The 22958-nt window shown below is 38.6% G+C and overlaps 2 protein-coding genes across 2 annotated transcripts; one reads left to right on the forward strand and one right to left on the reverse strand.

The window, feature by feature from the left end:
• The first annotated feature begins 5522 nt into the window (after positions 1 to 5522).
• Positions 5523 to 9362, forward strand: LOC141604280 (peptidyl-prolyl cis-trans isomerase CYP22). The gene is made up of 7 exons (XM_074422957.1): positions 5523 to 5778; positions 6193 to 6216; positions 6359 to 6446; positions 6803 to 6895; positions 8316 to 8348; positions 8555 to 8611; positions 8890 to 9362. The coding sequence occupies exons 1-7, from the start codon at positions 5615 to 5617 to the stop codon at positions 8998 to 9000; spliced, it is 570 nt and encodes a 189-aa protein (XP_074279058.1). The 5' UTR covers positions 5523 to 5614; the 3' UTR covers positions 9001 to 9362.
• Positions 9363 to 11395: 2033 nt separating this feature from the next.
• Positions 11396 to 12052, reverse strand: LOC141644689 (uncharacterized). Its single transcript, XM_074453964.1, has one exon. The coding sequence runs from the start codon at positions 12050 to 12052 to the stop codon at positions 11396 to 11398; it is 657 nt and encodes a 218-aa protein (XP_074310065.1).
• Positions 12053 to 22958: the final 10906 nt, after the last annotated feature.

A 22958-nucleotide genomic window follows, 5' to 3' on the forward strand; every position in this document is an offset into this window, starting at 1 on the left:
TTTCAAGCGATATATAAATAAATAAACTGAAACAAAACTACAAGATAAAGTTTATTAGCAAAATAAACGTGATAATGGTCAATGATAATCATTAGTTGCTTAAAGAGGTCTAATATGACTAAATATCTATTTTATACTCCGTAGATTACACCAATTATTCAACCTCCAATGTTATGCTATATATATACTTCATCAATGCCTTAACCTTACTCCCAATTTAAATAGCGTTTTCTTTTCAAATTTTGCATCATTGTGAACTTATCATGTTGCTTGTGATTGTTTATTTTCAGGTTGTTGAGATGATTGTTCGTTTTAATCAATTTAATTATTATAATATAGATTATTACAGACGATCTTATAAAATGACACTTTGCACGAATAACTCATTCTCAAAGATTAGATAAACATTAACATTTAAACATAACTAAAATCATTACAACAGAATCTAACCAGTGGCCCGTGCATTGCACGGGCATTAAATCTAGTATATATATAAAAGAGGCTTTTTTCAGGCAATTCTAGAGACTCCAACTTTATAAAACTACCTAATTAATTTTTATTTAAAATAATATTATGTATAATTATCCCAATATTTATCTATAGTTAGTTATCCCCAATATTTGTGCAAATTCTATCTAATATTTGTGCAAATTCTATCTAATAGAGTTTTATAAGTTATGTACCAGTGGAAAATCATAAACTTATATGGCTATATATACCATCAAAAGATGTGTATCCGATTTCTTTAAAGCTATTAAAGTCTATTTTCATTTGAACCCCTTGTTCAATTCTTGTGTACATTTCCCTTTTGTAATTCCCACAATTTAAGAATTAAGCCACAAACAAAATTCATCATTATTTAGCTTCTCGCCATCATTAATTACTACTCCCTCCATTCAACTCCACACTACCATTATCTATTTTGTACACTATTCATAGTTAAACATTCAATTTCAATTTTCTCCCAATACATAAGTGAAAATATATTCATGTGGAATCTTGTTTTATTCGTCTTTACGAGTACATTAAAAATATCTAACTTTTATATTTTTCGCAAATACGTAGCTAACGATATTTAGCGCGTAAAAGACGCGTTGGCAAACGTGAAAAAATAAAGTGGTAGTGTGGAGTTGAATGGAGGGAGTATTACTCATCAAATAGCATTCTTAATATAAACCAAACGATTTATCTAGAATTAAACTTCCGAGAGGCGTAATAGCACAAATTAAATTAATAATTTCAATGACGAAGATGATGATTGATGAATGATAAGAGAATTACCTGTGAAAGTAGTAATTCAAGGAGTGGTGAACGACCGACGCCGGTGGTGGTGACTGGTGAACTGCAGGAGCAACGACGGCAAGAAAAGTGTTCGGGCCGGTGGTGAACTTGGTGCGATGGTGGTGGGATGGTGAAACTAACATTTTTCGTTTTTGTTCTCTGTTTGTTTTTGTTATTGAGGTTTTGGGTATTTGACTATTTACTTTCTAGACTCGTGTAGTTGTGCGTAGAGGTGTGCAAAATTTGGTCCCGACCGGAATTAAAAATTCCGCATGAGCCTTCGGTCCAACATTTTTTACGATTTTGGTTTTTGGTCCGGGACTGAATTTTTCTGGTTCACAACGATTTGAATCGGAATTATTGTAATATAATTTTTTTTTATAGAGGCTTTTTTCAAGGCACGTGGTAGTCTCCAACTTTCTTAAAACACTAGAAAAACTGGGTAAAGACACTAATGACAATAAAACCCGGAAAGACCATTTATACACCGGCCGGAAAGGCTTTTTTCAATGGTACGGTGTGGTACGGTGTGGGTAAAGGCACGTGGTAGTCGTCGTTCATTAAATTATTGTTGATGTTGATGTTTATGTTACATTAATACTGTAATTAATGATTAAGTTTATCACAATTAACAAAATAACTTGCTCTGTTATATATAGTAGATGGAGCCTATATATATAATAAAATAATGTTATAGTGTTTGGGTTGGTTTCAATTATACATTATTTATATTTATTTTGAGTTTTTTACCCATTAAAACTCATACGAAGTATTTGCATTTTTTTTTAAACCTAGAGGGTAAAATCATTAATATTAACCAACAAGACAATCAACTATCTCGGGCAACAACTACTATCGGTAAAATATTATATGGATGTTAATTAATATTTATAATTGTGAACACCGCTTAAAATGGTAAAAAAGTTCCACAACAATTAAAGGAGAATCAAATTTGAAACCCGTGCAACGCACGGGCACAAAATCTAGTATTTTTAAAAATTTAGGCTTTTAGTAAACTGGAAATTTCAATTTTGTCATATAAAATGAATATGGATTTGAATTGAGTATGGATTTGGAAAAAAATATAATAAATCATGTATGGATTTTAATTTAAATTTTGGATATGAATAAGTGATTCATTAAGTAAGTAAATTGGATTTGGATTTTGAAAAATCCGATCCAACCCGATCCATTGTCATTTCTGAATGGAGCATGCTCAGTCATGTTAGACTATGTTTATTCTCACTTTGCTTACCCATTATTAAGCGTAAAGAGTTATGATAATAGCGTTGTTTACTCTGAACTATTAGTGTGCTGCTCAAAATACTCCAAACTCTATTTTAACTACCAATATAACCAACTAATGCCCTCTTCCGCTTTTATTATAATATGTGACCGGCTACCTACTAAGCAAGTGAATAATTTTCTAACTCTCCTTTTAACCCCTCTTTCTCTTTTTATTTCTCTGTTAATGTCTTCACCCAATCCCACCATTAAAGCTCCCTCTCTTTTCTCCAATACACAACGACTCCATTATTAATGTAACTCCATCTTGCACCACTTTCTAACACCCTAACCCCACCCATATTCACAACCACCAATCGTTCATCTCACCGAAAACCGACTCATCAATCATATGTAAACTTCTCGCACAACCTCTCTCCACCCTGTACGGTTGTACCACTTCAAGTCGACCTCGCCACAACCGTCTATGCCCCCACGCACTCATCTGCGCAAATATTGTATTTTTTGGGTAAATTTTGGGTTCAAAATTTTGCCCAGATTCTACATATAAAAATGCAAAAATTGGGTTTCAAATTGATGCGACAGTGAGAGTGGCACTATTTTTGCATCAAATTGACGAGTTATGTTGATTGTAACATAAAAAGATGTAAGATTGATACTTGTTTTCTTAAGATGGTTAAAAGATCAACAAAGTTTCTCCATATTTCGTTTATCTGAGTTTTTCTACTAAACTCTTGATTTTAATTTTTCTTAAATTATTTCATAGATCTTGGGTTTTTATATGAAGCAAAACCCAGAATTTTTTTGTAGGTTTGTTCAAACCCAGATATTGATGGGAGTATTAATCAAATATGTGTTCAATTTAATGGAAATTGGAAAGTTGAGTTCTTTAGATTGTGAATATGATGTTAAATATTTGTTGAAACCCTTATATTATTGTGTTTCTTATTTTATGATTATTGCTTAAATCAATTATTAAAATGGAAGAGGGAGATATAACTGTAAAGGAAGAAGATGAACAATGGAGAAGGAAGAAAGGCGGGTTAAAGGAAGAAGATGGAGATAATAAGGAAGAAGATGAAGATTTATAAAGGAGAAAAAAAATGGAGACAATAAGGAAGAAGAAGATGTAGAAGATGACCTGCTACATTAAGTTAACAAAACAACCAATTCTATTCAAAGCGAAAGAGAGCATTAGTTGGTTATATTGGTAGTTAAAATAAAGTTCGGAGTATTTTGAGCAACATACATATAGTTTAGAGTATTTTTATCAATTAATCCTAAAATTAAACATGGTTAAGTTTTCCATGAAATCATATTTAAGGTTTTGGATGATTTATAAACCACATTTATAATTAGTAGATTCAAAACTAGAGACCTGAAATATACAATACCTTTATGGTGTGTTTGGGAACCTAGAATTGGATTTGAATTCCGGAATTGAGACAATTCAAGCGTTTGGGAGCCCCTAGAATTTGGAATTGGAATTGGACTCAATTCCCTATCAATTCCATCTTAGTTAAAATTTGGCACTCTCAAATTCCTACCATATACTAGTCATTTCAATTCCATCACTACTTGATTACGGTTTTATGTGATGCAAGTTTCATCGCAATTTTTTTTATTTATGATTTTTTTTATCGCAAATATTTTCCGTCACAAGATTTATTATTTCCTAATAAAAAACTCAAAAAAAAAAAAAATTGGTGACTTCGACCCATATGTGACCCGCCCAATTCCAGTTCCAATTCCATGAGTTCCCAAACGCCAATGAGAAATTGAAATCCGGAATCGAATTCCATGTGATCTCCAAACGAATTTTTGGAATTGGATTTGGAATTGAATTCAAACATTTTGATTTCTACAATTGAAATCATGAAAATGAAATCAATTCCGGGTATCCAAACACTACCTTAGTGTAATGTCAAATACAAGTTGAATTATGACTTTTCCTCTCCAAAACTAAATATTGAATGAGGTGCAAATGTGCAATATAAACATACGGTTAGAGGTGTTTTCGGGCTGGTCAGAGGCCGGCCCGGACTCTTCAGGTCAGGCCCTGATCAGACTCGTGAGTGAGGCGGGGTGGGCCAGGCAGGGCCGAGCAGTGGGAGATATAACCCGAGCCAAGCCCGTGTTCTTTTTAGGCGGGTCGGGCTGGCGAGCCTTACCATTTTTTTTTGCTAAATCGCGGGCTGGGCTGGAAATTTAGGACCCGGGCCAGGCCCGAGCCAAATTGCCTAAAATAACGGGCCAAGGCGGGTTGGGCCGGGCCGGGTCAACCGGTGCTGATGGCCAGCTCTACATACGGTATGGTAATTGAGAGGTTGAATAAAAACCGCGAAATTCATTGTGACGGGTCAAATACCACTCACACGGTAGATAAGACAAAAATCAAAGTGACTAGAGAGTAACAAATGACTTGTGTTCATCTAAGAGGGTGTTTGGTTCACGCGTGGGTATGAGTTTGGAATCGGGAATCATACCTGAGTGGTATCGGGTTGGAACTTGATACCTCATACCTTGTGTTTGGTTCAATTTTGGGGGTATGGGGTTAGAAATTAATCAAAGCTAAAAACTCTTCAAAATACAATATTTTTAATAATAATTTTTATACTATTAAATCATGTAGAGAAAATTTAATCAAATAAATATATAAAATGATCTTTTTACAATTGTTTTTATCACTTTTTAATATTTGTAATTTGATACCATGGGTATCAATCTCATACCCACCCCCTTCCCTGGGTATGAGAAACCCATACCTCATGGGTTTGAGGTATGAGTATCAAACTTTCATTTTTGTCAACCAAACCCATGGTATGGGTTTGGTTCATTCCAAACCCATACCTCATACCTATATTGGGTGAACCAAACACCTCCTAAGTATTTGAATTTTATTTAACCCGTCACAAACTTGTTACGGATATATCCGTCACAAATGAGAAATTGTGAATTCATTATTAAATGGAATAAGTTGACCGTGATTTTAGAGGTTTATAAATAAATAGTTGCGAAACTTGTTGGTCCCTAAAAGTAAGGGAGGAGCATCTGAGGAGTCGAAGAGCACTAGAGCCAGAAAGGAAGAATGGCAGCGAACAACAGCAGCACAGTGGTGGAATGGCATCAGAGACCCCCAAACCCTAAAAATCCAGTAGTCTTCTTCGACATCACCATGGGTTCTATCCCTGCTGGTCGTATCAAGATGGAGCTTTTCGCCGACATTGCTCCTAAAACCGCCGAAAATTTTAGGTTACCAATTATTCTCGTCTTTTCATTCTAATATAATACCTTAGTTTAGGAACTTGTTTGAAGCATTACTTTATGCAACTAACTACATTCGGAGTCGTTATGTTTCATGTTGCTGAATGTCAAATTCCTAAACCTAGGGATTTATTCGCCAATTAACGGCTTAGTAATCTCGATATTAGTAACCCATATTTATTTATTTGGAAGGAACTCTATAAACTAGAATTATTCACATACTTGGCACCAATCCATTATAACAAATTCTCATTTAAGACGGGCATGTCCGTCCCCTTTAATGTAGGTGAGGTGTTCTTTGAACCCGTTTTATTATAACCGTCTTAAGGAAGACCTACTGATTGATTATTTGGTTTTTGCAATCCAGTTGATGTTTTATATTGTTTTCTTGTTCATTTTCAGGCAGTTCTGCACTGGGGAACACAGGTATGCAATTTCAGAAAAAAAAAAAAATACTTAAAAATACTGATATGCTTCTCAATCTTTGTGTGATTTAAATTAGCTGCTCTATTGTTGTCCAAATGACTGCAATGATTCGATTCTTTTTCCACTGATTACGACTCAATAGGAAAAATGGATTGCCTGTTGGTTACAAGGGGTGTCAGTTTCATAGGGTGATCAAGGATTTTATGATTCAAGCTGGTGACTTCCTTAAGGTTGGTCCCACTTTCTATGCTCTCTATATTTGATAAACAAATTCACACCTCCTTCACAACAATAACAACATTACACCCGTGCTTTGAACATTGGTCTTACCGTAATCATGAATTGATAAGCTTCCCAAATTTGTATGTCAACTTCCTTTGCAAACGAACACATTTCATTTCCCTACTTGTAGAGTTCTAGAAAGGTTTGTTGGAATGTCGTCCACTTATCTTTGTTGATGACTGATGACATATATCCTTCAAGGATGAAGTGCCATTTGAATCACCTGTCCTTACTAGATAACTTTATAGCCTTGTTTATCTTTTTCTTTTCATTTGTATTCTGATTTTACCTATCTGATTTCCAGGGTGATGGCAGTGGATGTGTTTCCATTTATGGGACGAAGTTTGACGATGAAAATTTTGTTGCCAAGCACACTGGTCCTGGTTTGTTGTCCATGGTAACTTTCAGCGATCCTGCTTTTGTGCTTTCATTGCTTTTTGCCTTTCTGATTCATTTGTAGTGACATTTGACTCTTGATTCTTGTGATTGCATATTTTCTTGTGTGCTGATTGATAGTCTTCTAGTTATTGACTATTTTCGTTGCTGCTGGTACCGCTCTTGATTTGTTAATAATGGTACTATGTGAGTATGTGTCAGTTATGTTGGAACTCTTCTGGCATTTGTGAGTTTTGGTTTTCTCCAATCTCTTTTCTCCATCTTTACATCAATTATATGTTTTGTGTTCAATAATTGATATGTTGAAAGGATTAATTGTTGTATGTTCTTATTGGTTGAGGAATCTAGGCTGGGACCCCATTTACTGCGTTCTTAAAAAAAATAAGGATTGTGGAGGTGGGTTATACCAACATCTTTCGTGCTAAAAGTGCACTCGGCATCCAATCTTTATCTTATAACTGATATAACCTATCAGTGACTTGCACTATTGAAACCCGATGAGATATATGTCTAAGGTCCAGCTCTTATACCATATCGCCTTCATCTATGTTTTCCCTCTAGGGTATAGGTTCATTTGCACTCTCTTAGTTTTATATTTCTATGGAGTGATCACTTTGTATGTTACTCCCTTGATTCCTTTAGCGCTGTCTTAGTTGGAAAGACCTGCATATTGAGGTGCACATTAAGGTCCCTACTCTTTCACTCTGTCTTTTTTCATCAGTTATACTCCTATATGGATGCTTTACCCTTTCCTGATACTCAGAGGTGGTCAGATGATGGAATCTAAGTAACTAGTGTCAAAAATTTTAAACATAGACCAGGACCTTCTTGAGCAATCTAACATCACAGCGTTCTTTATAAGAGTTTGTATTACATGTACTCCCTCCGTCCCGGTCAATTGTTGTCCTTTGGTTTTGGCACAAAGACCAAGAAAAGAGGAGGGGGCCAATTATAAGATGACAAGTGAAAAATTGAGTGTGAAAGATTAAATTGCTCATCAAATGCAATCCTAAAATAGAAAGGACAACAATTGACTAAGATACTCCAAAATGGAATAGGAGTTATAGGACAACAAATGACCGGGACGGAGGGAGTAACATATTCTAGTATCAGATTGGATTTGGGTTTGGAATTCCTTGCCGTCCTTTCATTTGGTAAGGACCTAAGGGATTATGGTGTTATACTTGAAATTTATTTCGATCTGCCACCGCCCACCGTATCATATCTTCATGTGTTTATAAGCTTCAGCGTGAGTAGTTTTTTGTCGCCTTTTCTGGATTTTACGTGGCTTGATTTCCTTTTTTTTTGTTTTTTTTTTTGTCTACTATGTTAACTCCTATCTCTGTAAATGCAGCTTATAATTTGTTCATTTGCCTAAGACATTGATCTGCCTTAATATTTTTCTAATGCTTTGCTTGCAGGCAAATAGTGGACCAAACAGTAATGGCTGTCAGGTAATCTCTTTTACCTGTTTCTATTTGGCTGTATTCCTGATATTGCTATTTTGCCTGCAACACTAATTCAAGAAACTCAGAATTGGTTCTAGTTTTTTTCACTGATTCTTGTTTCTAAGTTTGAATGAAAAAGAAATCAGAAAGTAATTAAATATTGATCTCTGGTGCGAAGTTTAACTGACTCAGAACTCTTTCATCTATTGCAGTTCTTCATTACCTGTGCGAAATGTGATTGGCTCGACAATAAGCATGTAGTTTTCGGGGTAAGTTCTTTTTTTTCCTGAACAGGAAATGTTAGTGAAATTTACATTACCATATTTCCTTGACAGCCCTTTCGGAACTCTCATATATCATATAGGAGACCAGTTCAAATACTTCCTCCATTTTCATATGATCTACCCATTTTATTAAAATACTACACTCATATATTCACCAAACGGGTAGATCATATAAAAACGGAGGAAGTACGTGTGTATTGTGACTATTGTCTATTTAATTATATGGTTAATTAGTCCTTGATATTTAGAATGTGTCCTTTCAGAGAGTGCTTGGAGACGGGCTTTTGGTTGTGAGGAAAATCGAGAATGTAGCAACTGGACCTGATAATCGGCCAAAACTTGCATGTGCCATTGCAGAGTGCGGGGAAATGTAGACGCTGGAGTTGCTCTTTGCTGACCCTAATGAAAAAAAAAAGCTCAACCAGAATTTCCAAACGATGATGTTGAGTATAGATGCTTCATGAAGGCATTAGTTATTATATAGACTTCGGATTTTGGCACTGACCAACAAAATATGGTTTGAGTAACTAATGTCCATCCTAAAAACGAAATAGGACATACGGCGGCGTGGTTTCATAAACAATTCTCATTGCCAGAGTTCTTGGTTATGGCTTTACATGTTCTCTCTCTCTCTGTTTTCTTTTCCATTGAAATTGACAGTGGTGTAGTGGGTAGTAAACTGAGGCAAAGTGCTGGAGGTTTGATGTTCAATTCTCAAGTCTAACACTTTTTTCCTTTTTGTGGGCTGCACTATAATGGTAATTTAATTTAATTAATATTCGGGCTTATATTAAATCTTTCTTTTTATTTGTTTGTTATATTGGTATGGTAAATTTAATCATTATTTAAACTTGGTTTTTTTGTCAAACACAACCTTTAAAAAAAAATTCTTCCAAACACCATCTTTAAAAAAAAAGGTTTGTAAAACACAACCTGTAATAAATTTTTTGTTGTCAAACACGACTTTTTGGCCGAAAGACTTTTAACATTTTGTAATGAGGTAACTTTCAGGCGATGTTTGAGATAGCAAACGATATCGGTTTCAGGCGTTTTTGGACTCGTTGGAAAGGTGGAAATACAAGCTTTCCAGGGGTTATCAATACGATGGTCAAAGGCGGCCTTATGTGGGGTCTATTGTTGTGTAAAGTAAGGCTGGTCGGAGAGATTAGCGAGTGGTCGGAGATTTTTAGTGGGCCTTTTAAAGAGGTTATGATGCTTTGTTTGTTTGGTCTGAAAATTGGTATGTAGGTAGCGGGGAGTGTAAGGTAGGCCGTAGTTGTGTTGTTTTTTGTGGTTGTTTGTTGTAAGTGCTGGTTTGAGGTGAGTGAATTGACCCACAAAAAAAGAAATCCTACTTTGACATTCTTTTGAATGTTTTTTACCTTCAAATTAACTCCTCTCGAACCACCACTTGTAACCAACAACCACAAAAAACAACACAACTACGGCCTACCTTACACTCCCCGCTACCTACATACCAATTTTCAGACCAAACAAAGCATCATAACCTCTTTAAAAGACCCACTAAAAATCTCCGACCACTCGCTAATCTCTCCGACCAGCCTTACTTTACACAACAATAGACCCCACATAAGGCCACTTTTGACCATCGTGTTGATAACCCGTGGAAAGCTTGTATTTCCACCTTTCCAACGAGTCCAATAACACCTCAAACCGACATCGTTTGCTATCCTAAACATCGATGAAAAGTTGCCCCATTGCAAAATGTTAAGTCCTTCAGCCAAAAAGCCGTGTTTGGCTACAAAAAATTTATTAAAGGTTGTGTTTTACAAACTTTTTTCTTAAAGGTGGTGTTTGAAAAAAAAAATTTTTAAAGGTTGTGTTTGACAAAAAAGCCTTTAAACTTAACTGTAAATACTATTTCTATTTAAACTTTTTAACTTTGTCGTAGTCATTTTCATATAAACGATTAATTTACCATGAAAAATGTTTTTTCAAAAAATAAAGACACCTGTTACTAACATTTGACTATCTAAAATTCAGTTGTTGATTTTCGCAGTACACATTTTACTCATCGCAGTACAATATTGACAATTATACCCCTCACATTTCCCCTCCCATTTTCCCTCACTAACTTCTCTCTAAACTATTCTCTCTAATTTCACTTACCCATAATCCTCTAATTTTACCCACCATAATTAATCATGTACTTCTACTACGTTGATAAATTATATACTTCTTTCATAAATTATCTTTACAAACATGTGGTATACACAAAAACATTCTACAAACATATGTATTATATTCATAAACTTCTACGTGCTACATTGGAAAAACGACATTGAGTAAAAAAAATAGAAAAATCAATGGCATTTAGTGCATTACTACACACAAACACCGTACCACTCCACACAAACACCATTACCACCGTACCATGCTCCAACTGTGACTCTCACGTCGTCGACGGACTGCCGTCGAAGCACACCAGCCATGCCTGGCCATAAATTACCACAAACAAGCCCACCATATCGTAGTAATTATCCCTTAACTAACTTAGATATAAACCCTAATTAAAGAGGGATTTTTAATTAAAAGGAATAAAATTGTAAGAAATAGTCAATTAAATTATTAATATGAGATTAACGAATTAAATACATGCTATTCATTTGAATTATCGTTCATAATTGAAGAATTTTAAGGAGGTTGACGAAGTTAAAAGTTTTAACAACGGAGAGAAGGTGGAGAGAATTAGAGATTTTTTTTTTTTTTTTTTTTTTTTTTTTGTTGAAACCCACCAGGGTACTTTCATTAACTCGAATCAATAAGACGATCAACAACCTCGGGAAGTTTGTCGACCCAAACATCTCTACCAGTTCCTACCGGCAACACATGTGCCAACGTGTGAGCCACTACATTGTTACGCCTACTAGTAAAAGACCAAACAACAGAAGAAAAGGAATTACAAAGCCGTAGAATATCATCTAAAACAAGCGAAAACAAACTCAGTCCCATCTTGCGCTGCTTCAACGCTTCAATAACTTGCGAGCAATCACTCTCCACCACCACATGTTTGTGACCTTTGTCCACCGCTTGCTCGAGATTTTCAAGGATTGCCACCGCTTCCGCTACATGGACCTCCCAAACCTCCCTCCTGTTATGCGCCATGCCCCATAAAACCTTCCCCGAGCTGTCTCGACATACCACCCCAACACCCACACCTACACCGTCCTTCACCCCCGCATCTACATTAAGCTTCACCCACCCCGGATTTGGAGCTCGCCAGTCCTCAACACGCACTCCCCCGGCCCTCTGTTGCCCCACACCATCTCTATCCCGCACCACCAACTCACCCTCAATCTCCTCCACCACCCTCTGCACCCGCCTCACAATGTCTTCCACCACAACCCCTCCTCCATCGAAAATGACCCAGTTTCTTGCCTCCCATATCGCCCAGCAAACAACCATCATCAATCCATACTCCCTCTTCCCCAACTCACGCCAACAAACCTCCACCCAGTCACGGACAGCTCCTACCCTGGCACCCTCCTCTCCCAGCAGCCCAACCTCCTCCCACTGTGACACCCTTAAATAACCCGATAATTAAATGACACGTCTGTCGCGTACCTGTCAAAAATAAAACCTAACGGTCTCAACTAAAAATGTAGTAGAGGCAGTCGAGTATCGAATCCACAGGGAGGAATGCAACTACAGCTATCTATTTCTAATCCTATGGTAACAATTGGGTTTGATTGAATTTTTGGTTCTAAACTACGGAGTAAAAGGGAGAGAAATAAAGCAGAGAACAGTAAAGGCAATAAAACGATTTAAAACTATCAATAAGAGAGGGACATGTCGGGAATTCGGTTCACTACGGTAGTTCAACAACTTAGCGAAAAATGACTCGGACGAACTAATGCGAGACGGATATTAGAAGGTCCTTTCGGTCCACTTCCCACCCTAAAATACCACTAACTTAACTTTCGTCCTCATTAGGGTAGTCTACTGTTTATAGCAGGCCTATTTAGTCCAATCTTTCGATCCAGGATTAATTGTAGCCAGATTAATGGGTGACATAGAAGCGTGCACTCAACTAGGTCGGTAATTACGCTTATATTGCTATAGTGACAGTCTCTTTAATCAATTCGTCTAATTCATTCACTACGTCGTCATTATTCTACCGCAGATCCCCTAATCCCAACATGAAAGGAGATTAGCTACTCATGTCTATTGTTAAACTAACAGCATGTAAATTCCCAGCAGATAACATAATGAAACAAATAATAAAATGCAATGATAGAAATTAGGGCAGAAAAGAACAATAACATAAACAAGAATTAAAACAACAAAAAGGTTAATTATTATTAAGAGAGAAAGAGAATTACAATCCGAGCAATTCCGGCGTAAAGAACGAAATCCCAAAAAAATGATCCAACGTCGAAAGTAACAAAGTATTCTAATGTGAAGGAAAGTAAAGAGGATATTCAAAAAGAATAAGTAAAAGTGATGCCTAATTAACCTAGTAAACATAGGTTAAATAGGAAACAAACAATGTTTAGCGAAAATTAAACACACGGACTGAAGCAAAGCCCATGCCCGTGAAAAACCCCTCGATCGAGTGGATTAAACCACTCGATCGACCATCACCAAAGAGAAACTCCTCGATCGACCTTCGAGGTACTCGATCGAGGCTTGTCAAATGCGGCTTACTCGATCGAGTAAGGAATAGCTCGATCGAGCCTTGGGAAGCTTAGGAATCACTCGATAGACCACCAACCAGCTCGATAGACCACCTGGGTCTTCAATTCAGCTCACGCCTTCACCAAAATGCCTCGTAAAGCGTGCAACGACACTTCTAAGTGCAACATCTCACTCTGGGATAATCCCGTCTCCTCTAAATGCATGCAAAAAGGACAAAAAGAGGTATGGTTCCGCTACTTCCGCGATCATTCCTACAAAAAGGACAAAATACACCAAAGTAGCCAATTCGGGGCAAAATACTATAAAAACAGTATACAATTGCATAGAAATACGTCTTTGAAATAGGCTAAAAAGACTATACATTAGGCACGTATCAAATCTCCCCAAACCAAACCTTTACTCGCCCTCGAGTAAACTCAAAACTAAACTAATGGAACGGAAATGATAACTCAGAGCTAACTTAACTTGTCTACTTGAACCACTTTAATGCAACAGAAATCAACAGTTAAAGCTAGGCGGTCAATACGCAAACGAATTATAAGTCGTTCGAATTAAAGCCGACCTATCGACCTTGCAAGACCAACAAAACCGGACTCTCACGTGGTCACTCTTCTCTCATGAAGCAAAGGGCAAATGTTATATGTAAAAGAGGGAAGAAAAGACAGTCACTCGCCTAACTGCGACCTACATAGCATGCATGCAACAAAAATGAAAGACAACTCAAGTACTAATGCACACACTCCAACCAATAATGTCCGTCACAATCACAGAGGGTTTGCAAATAATATGGGAATAGTGAGGTTCGGGTGAGAAAAGGCAAAACAAGTTATGGAAATGTGGAGGTAAAAGCGTCAAGCTAGTTCCTAACAGGACCATAATAAACCATCCGGATCTCAAACTGACTGAAAGACTAACACAGGTGCCCTTCACTTGGCACAAAACTCACTAGACTGAAAGCACAATCTCCTCAAAAAAATATAGAATAAGAGTGGAGGAGCTAGACGGTCACAAAGTTCCCTTTTTTAAACACCGTCTGAGACAACTAACTGAAACAACCAACCCTCTTGTCGATTGTACGTCTTCAAACATCTTCTCAACTCTGACAAGAGGGTCCAACTTTTTTCACAACTTTTTTTTTCTTTATTGTACGTGAATTTCATCATGTTTTTTTTTCATTTTCTTTTTTTTTTTTTTTTTTTTTTTTTTTCTTTCTTCTTCTTTCACGTTTTTCCTGTTTTTTTCTTTTTCAAATACTTTTTTTTTTCTTCCTCCTTTCTTATCACAAACACCAACTCCAAACAGGAATTACGGACCAAACTGCAATGGAAAACGTACCACAAAAGGACAGACTAACTAGCTTGACTAGGCAAGCTTGTTTGGAATGTAGCTAATGGGTCAAAAGGGCAAGTTTTGGTCAATGTGGAGCTAAATGGGTGTAAGATGTAAAGAAAGGGGGAATTTGCAAGACCCTCCCTGCATGTGACACCAACCGCAAACCCGAATATGTGCATTTAACGAGAAATTGAATGTCATAAATGTGCAAATGAGACGAACATGCTATGCAAGGAGTACTACTCTCAAAATTCCTAATGAACTGGTCATGAATGGCACCAGTTATGGCCCTAAAAACTCAGAATTTTTAAGTAGTTTGCCAGTTTATCAGGTCAAGTCTAAACAGTCAGCTATTATTTGAACAGAAATTCGTAGACTATGCGTATGACAAAGCCAAAAACCATCAATAAAGTGCAAGGCTCAAGTGAATCGACAAGTTAAGTGCAATTTCATCACGGGAATCTACCGTGCCGACTCGACCTAAATGCAAAAATAAACGTGAAATTTTTTTTTGAATTTTACATTTTCTAATTTTTTTTGGATTTTTGAAATTTTTAAATTTTTATCAGATTTTTGATTTTTATGAAAATAAACAACAATGCATACTGAAATTAAACGTGAATGCAAAACAAATGCAGATGCAGACTCAAAAGGATGCAATACCCTCCCCAAACCAAAACGGACAACGCCCTCGTTGTCCTCCAGCATACACCAGCAGAAAAATGGGGGATGGGGGTATACAACCAATAAAATAAAAATAAAGGAGACGAAATAGAAAGAGTGAGAGAACGTACAAAACACGAACTTCCCAAACCAAATTAAAACGGGGAAGTGAGTAGACCAAAGCATTTACTACTCGTCGTCGGCACCGCCGTCTCTCAGGTACTCCGACTCAACAAAACGGTCTCCCCAAACCAGCAACAAACAAGGGGGAGACTCAGTCGTCATCTCCAGCCTGCTCCTCCGGGTTGGGTACGAACGGAGGGTCCCTCGCCTCCTCTCTGGCGGCTCTCGCTGCTGCCTGCTCTGCCCGTAACCGCACCTCTCGTGCTACCGCTGTCTCCTCCGGCTCCTCCTCTGAGTCAGAGGAAAACGGAGGGTACCCGTCCGCTGGGTATCGGTAGAAGGAAGGATGCGGCCACCCCTCTGGAATCGGTCGCCGGGCTCGGATGTGGAACTCGTAGAGCGGAAACACAGCTAAAGCCATATCCCGTCTCATCTCAGTAATGTACCTGCACATATCCGAAAGCACGGCATCACGACGCCCTTGGTCCATGACCTCGGGCGCCTCTAAGACAGGAGGGCAGACAAAATTGGCCGGAAAAACCGAACCAGAAGGAGGGTCAAGTGGAGGTGGAGTATGTGTCTGAGTGTGTGAGGGTGTAGGCTGAGGCGTGGGGGTCGGTCCAGCCTGAGCCTGGGCCTGAGTCTGAGCCTGAGAGCTAGAGGATGCTCCGGCCTCCCGCTTCCTCTTCTTAGAAGAAGAAGAGGGAGGGGTGAAGGTAAGGTGGTAGGTAGGTGGAGGTGGCCTCGCTCCCTCAGCAGCAGTAGGGAGCGGTGAAAGTGGCGGAAGGGTAGAGCACGGCAAGGTAACAGACGTGGAGCCACAGATCTTCCACGTCCTCGCACTCCCCTTCGCCTTTGGGAACCAGGTCAAGACAGCCATGGCATCCAGGTCAAGGAGAGCCACCTCATCAGGTGCAGTGAGTGAAGGGTCAGTGGGGTAAAGGTGGCGGGCAATCCTAGTAACTAGCCCGCCACAGACAACAACGGTCTTGACCCGAGTCCCAATACCGTTCCAATGCTGAGCTACCAGATAGGCAATGTTTAGAACAAACGAGGTACCGGAGTCAATATTGAGGTACCCCGCGAGAATCGCTAGCTCAGTGTTGGTCAAATTATTGGGCTCAAGGCGCCCAAAAATGGTCTCTCCTAACAGACGCAAGTAATAACGGGGCGCAGGTAAGTGAACGTGAGCTCCCTTCCGTGTCTGGAATGGAGTGTGAGAAAGAGCAGCCCAAAGTGGCTGAAGGAGCTCTCGAGGTGGGGCAGTGGGACCGTCACTAACTAGTCCCAAAACCTGCCCAAACTTGGCCAAGGTCCAGTGATGCGACTCGTTGCGGAGTCGAAAGTGAATGCAGGAACTGGAGTGGTCGGCAGTGTAAGAGTCGGTGTCAAAGAAATAGGAGCTAAAGAACTCGTACGCAAGAGTACGAATGGTGGCCTCCTGCATGGCAATCAAACCCGACATACCCGTCCCGTTCAACAAACTACAGACCTCCTCGTAAATGCCTAAGGTCTCTAAGTCAGTCCGCGCGAGGAAACGGGTGGAGGAGAGGGGGCAACGAAGTAAGGCGGCTAACCGTTTCCGGTGAGCCTCTGAAGTAAAACGTACCGTGGGCATCTTCGGTAGAGGTGTGAGAGCGCCCTCTCTCGTAACAACAGCCTCAGAAGGGCTGGAAGTGATGGCTAACTGGCTAGCCTGCTGGTGCGGTCTCGGTGGCAGCATACCAGGCTGCTGGAAACGGGGAATGCGTCCGCAGTCCAGCAAGGAGAAGGGCCCGGTGGGAGTGGTGGCTGGTGAAGCCTGAACCGAGCTCCCGGCTGAGCTAGGTGCGCCGTACACTGTCCCTGCAGCTGAGACAAGTAAAACTGGTGCTGCAGTGGTGACCAAGGCGGAGCTAGTGGTAACAGCAGGGACCACTGACTCGCTCACAGACGAGCTGGAGGACGTACTAGTAGAAGACAGAGAACTCGCGTCCATCCTGCAAATTATCAAAGGGCACGATAAGAAAGAAAGGCTGCTAACCGTGGCTAAAATGAAGCGTTAACCATGCATGATGTGACAATTTAAAGGCCCTATTAGTCGAGAAAACCGACTTCCAGCATACAAAACCAACAATTCCTCAATAATTTCGAAAGGTAGCATGTGAATGGTGATTAAATGACAAAGCAGTGACTGTAAAAGGAGTAGACATAGCATGAAAGCCACACGAGGGAGCACGTAAGACTCCTAGCAGTCGAAAATAACCACTCACAGCGCGAGATTCCTAACAATTCACAGCATATAAAGGCGATAGGGGACGGTAAAACAGATAACAGCAGCAACGAATAGTCAAGAACTGCAGTTGGACATAGCATGACAGCATAGAGACCGTCTAGCAGTCGAAAAATTCGACTTACAGGAACCCTAATCGCGGAATTTGCGCAAAATTCGAATTAAACATGTAGACATAGCGAGGTATTGCGAAGAGATCATCAACAAGCAAATTAAGGGCATATAAACACCATCAAATCGAAACAATTCGACTAAACATGGAATTTTCGAGCCCTAATTCAAAATCACCTCAAAAAGTCGAATTAAATCAAGAGAAATTGCAAAGAGTGTGATAGAAACACTTACTTGATGATGATTATCCTAAAACAAGCAATTAAACTTCAAAAACAAGCGAGCAAGGCGGATTTTTAATCGAAAACCCGCGGAACCCTAATCCCTCTTAAAAACCGTGAAAACGAACACAAAATGAGGGGAAAATAAGGGGCTATTGAAGAATTAAGTACTAGTGATAGAATGTAGGTGGTGGATTTGATGATTTTGGGCAAAAAATGGGGATTTGGGGGAAATGGGAATCGCAATTAAGGAGGGTTTAGGGGAAATTAGGAATAAAACAAATAGACATGAATAACTGAAATAAGGAGTTAAGTATAGAAAAACTCCCGTCCACTATTCATTTCACTCGATCGAGTGATTTTAAGTCACTCGATCGAGGACTTTTTGATGTCCCCTTGCTCGATCGAGTAATCAACCTCTCGATCGACCTGTTCTTTTTGGCCTTCCTCGATCGAGTAACCAGCGAGCTCGATCGAACCAACGTCCACTCGATCGAGTACAAAAGGATCGAGGACTTCCTCGTGTAGGCTTCTTTGAATTTCCGTCTTTTCTCCTTGAATTGCGTGCATCTTCCCCGGCAACGGCGCCAAAATTTGACACGTCTGTCGCGTACCTGTCAAAAATAAAACCTAACGGTCTCAACTAAAAATGTAGTAGAGGCAGTCGAGTATCGAATCCACAGGGAGGAATGCAACTACAGCTATCTATTTCTAATCCTATGGTAACAATTGGGTTTGATTGAATTTTTGGTTCTAAACTACGGAGTAAAAGGGAGAGAAATAAAGCGAGAGAACAAGAAAAAAGGCAATAAAACGATTTAAAACTATCAATAAGAGAGGGACATGTCGGGAATTCGGTTCACTACGGTAGTTCAACAACTTAGCAAAGAAATGACTCGGGCGAACTAATGCGAGACGGATATTAGAAGGTCCTTTCGGTCCACTTCCCACCCTAAAATACCACTAACTTAACTTTCGTCCTCATTAGGGTAGTCTACTGTTTATAGCAGGCCTATTTAATCCAATCTTTCGATCCAGGATTAATTGTAGCCAGATTAATGGGTGACATAGAAGCGTGCACTCAACTAGGTCGGTAATTACAGTTATATTGCTATAGTGACAGAGTCTCTTTAATCAATTCGTCTAATTCATTCACTACGTCGTCATTATTCTACCGCAGATCCCCTAATCCCAACATGAAAGGAGATTAGCTACTCATGTCTATTGTTAAACTAACAGCATGTAAATTCCCAGCAGATAACATAATGAAACAAATAATAAAATGCAATGATAGAAATTAGGGCAGAAAAGAACAATAACATAAACAAGAATTAAAACAACAAGAAGGTTAATTATTATTAAGAGAGAAAGAGAATTACAATCCGAGCAATTCCGGCGTAAAGAACGAAATCCCAGTGAAAAAATGATCCAACGTCGAAAGTAACAGTGTATTCTAATGTGAAGGAAAGTAAAGAGGATATTCAAAAAGAATAAGTAAAAGTGATGCCTAATTAACCTAGTAAACATAGGTTAAATAGGAAACAAACAATGTTTAGCGAAAATTAAACACACGGACTGAAGCAAAGCCCATGCCCGTGAAAAACCCCTCGATCGAGTGGATTAAACCACTCGATCGACCATCAGCTCAGCAGAAACTCCTCGATCGACCTTCAGGGTACTCGATCGAGGCTTGGTCAAATGCAGCTTACTCGATCGAGTAAGGAATAGCTCGATCGAGCCTTGGGAAGCTTAGGAATCACTCGATAGACCACCAACCAGCTCGATAGACCACCTGGGTCTTCAATTCAGCTCACGCCTTCACCAAAATGCCTCGTAAAGCGTGCAACGACACTTCTAAGTGCAACATCTCACTCTGGGATAATCCCGTCTCCTCTAAATGCATGCAAAAAGGACAAAAAGAGGTATGGTTCCGCTACTTCCGCGATCATTCCTACAAAAAGGACAAAATACACCAAAGTAGCCAATTCGGGGCAAAATACTATAAAAACAGTATACAATTGCATAGAAATACGTGCTGAAATAGGCTAAAAAGACTATACATTAGGCACGTATCATTAAACACGTAAATTTTACAGAAAAACTGACAGGATATGTTTGTAATTGGTTCAACTAGACAAAACCTGTAATTTTTAAAACTTTCCTAAACCAATCACAAACATTTCCAACATTCCCAAGAGGAGGGTGCCAAAACCTGCAATGCTAACGAACTAATTTACATGCCATAGCTAACGATAAGAAAATATAAAGATACAACCCAAAGAAAAAGAGGGAGACATATGTCCCTTCAAAATATATACAAAACCAAAAGTCTAAAGGTTTACTATAAAAATAGCCAAAACTAGGTCCAAGGTTCCTATTGCTCACTAGCTCGTCTGTGTACCCCAACTAAGCACCATCAACCTGTCAATCGCATTTTATACAAACACGAAAGCCACAATTCAGTGGGAAGTAACTTCGAGTCCTCCCAGCCACGAAACGTCATATTAAATGTAACATGTAATGAAACATGTAAACAACATGATAAACAATTTAATTATCAAGTATTCTAACCTATGACCCCCTAACTGACCAAAATAAACTATCATGTGAAACATATAACAAACAGTAATCCAAACTTTATCAATTGTAACCGGCTTACATCTCACCTATTACAATTCATAAAATCACCATACAAGAAAGGGCAATATATCAAAGACAGGCATAAGTTCTTAGCACGGTCAATAGTCACTCTGTAACTCGAGTCTATACCACGAGGTAGGGAAGGTAATCGAACCGGTATCTTGGCTCAGCGGTTAATATTAATAAAACATGGCCAAGGCACAACACAACCCTAGCCTAAAATCTGCGCAGACCTAGACATGCGGATACACACCACCGCACCCAAGACCCACAATTTTTCTAAAACAAAGTGAGTACCCTAAGGAGTCCACCAAAGGGTTGGCTAGTACTTAAGCTGACCACTTACTATCAAAATAAGTAACGAGGTCATGCCCCAACTTGGATATAAATCCACTAGTCAGGAACACAAAGGCTATTAAGCAGTGAACATATACTCGTCAGAGACTATAAAGACCTATCTATGACAAACACAACAACCTGCAAGAAAGTATTTAATACCAATACCATTTCTAGCAATATTAACAATATTAAAGGTTTTAGGGAATCTAGGGCCGTTTCTACAATATAAGAAGCTACTTAAACCAACTAACTACATATGTGAAATAAAAATATAATAAATGGCCTAGAACAAGAAAAAGGCCAATTATCTAATTCATTCAAAATTTTCATCCAACCGAATTTTTACCCGCAACCCCAGCCCTGCGACAGGTACGGGTTAAATTGCGGCTGACCAATCACACAATTGACTGACATCGAATCAGTCAAAGGGACCAAGGCTCAGTTTTCGGCACAATCATCAAAACATTACAATTATCGCTATAAAATTCATTTCGAGCCTATTAATTACAATTTCATTTTATAAACTATCCTAACATGTGATAACTATCAATATAAGCATAATTCATCATCAAAATTATTTTACTACTAACTTTATTTGTTTCCTAAGACTACCCACATGTTACTTTTACTAAACATATCATTAATAACCCGAAACTACAAGTGATGCATGAAAATCCGCGAAACAAGCAACGGACTGATCCGGGCCAGCCGTGGGCCAGCCGTGGGCCTGCCGGGCCTGCTGCCGCCACCCCCACTCCTCCATTTCTCCATTTTTGTTTAGTTTAACACCGTCTGAACATTAATTAATCGTTCCCAATACTAACATGTTAACTTAAACTATCAAAAGACATGTATTAGACATGCATGCAACCCATTTTAACATGTGAAAATTTACTACTCAAACAAAAATCACAAAAACATACAAAAATCAAAGAATGTGACGATTATTCGTCGAGTAGCTCGAAATATGTTACCTTAAGCTAGAAAATGAGCAATTAGCACCTTAAAAACCAAACCCTAACAAGCAACTAGCCGCTATCTTCGACAATATACGAGTCCCCAAACTCGTCCTCCAATTCTTCACCTAAATAAACAATAAAAACACAATAAATAAGTATAAATACCGAAATTATGCCAAAAATCGTCTTAAAACAACTTCAAGAAAACTGAAATTAAAATATACCAGGAGGTAGATCTCGAAAAGAGGATTCCGGAAATATAAATTATGTGAAAATCCGTCAAGAAACGAGAAAGTTATGGTGAAAATAGCTTGATTTGCTTAGTTTTATGGTGTTTTGATTTGGGAATTTTTAGAATGTAAGAGGAGATGGAGTTAGACAAGAAAATCAGAAAAAAGAGAAAGGGGAAGGGGGTGTCCGCGGGAAAGGGAGAAAGGAAAGGAGGGAGACGGGTTTTAGTCGGGATTTTACGAGTCGGTTTTGGCTCGTTTCGATAATAATTAGAACCGTTGGTCAAATGCAAATTCCGACAAGACCAAAGTTCTTAAACACGAGATTACAAGAAAATTGAATACTCATACGACCCATTTCCAAAATCGTTTGCCCACTTTTCAATAGAATTGTCATTTTTCCCCGAAATGCCCTTATTTCGAAATAAAAAGTTTTTACACGGTTTAAACTATTTTTAAACATCTCGAAACTATCAAAATAAATACTTTACCTCAAAATATAATAAAATTATATATTTCTTTGAATTATTTTTACTTTAAATACATTAATATCAAATTTTATTTGATTACTAAATTATTTTCGAAATATATTAACGGTCCGAAATTACGGGGCGTTACAATCACCCCTCCTTTTAAAAAGTTTCGTCCTCGAAACTCAGAAGGAGAAATCATAGTATACAACATCTTAATAATATAGTTATAAGAAAATACAGGTATCTTTTCAATGAAACGGTGATACTCTCGTTGATCAGACAAGAACATCCACATTCATATCAAGATATA

This window comes from Silene latifolia, chromosome 1 (genome assembly GCF_048544455.1).
Source record: "Silene latifolia isolate original U9 population chromosome 1, ASM4854445v1, whole genome shotgun sequence".
Lineage (NCBI taxonomy): Eukaryota > Viridiplantae > Streptophyta > Magnoliopsida > Caryophyllales > Caryophyllaceae > Silene > Silene latifolia.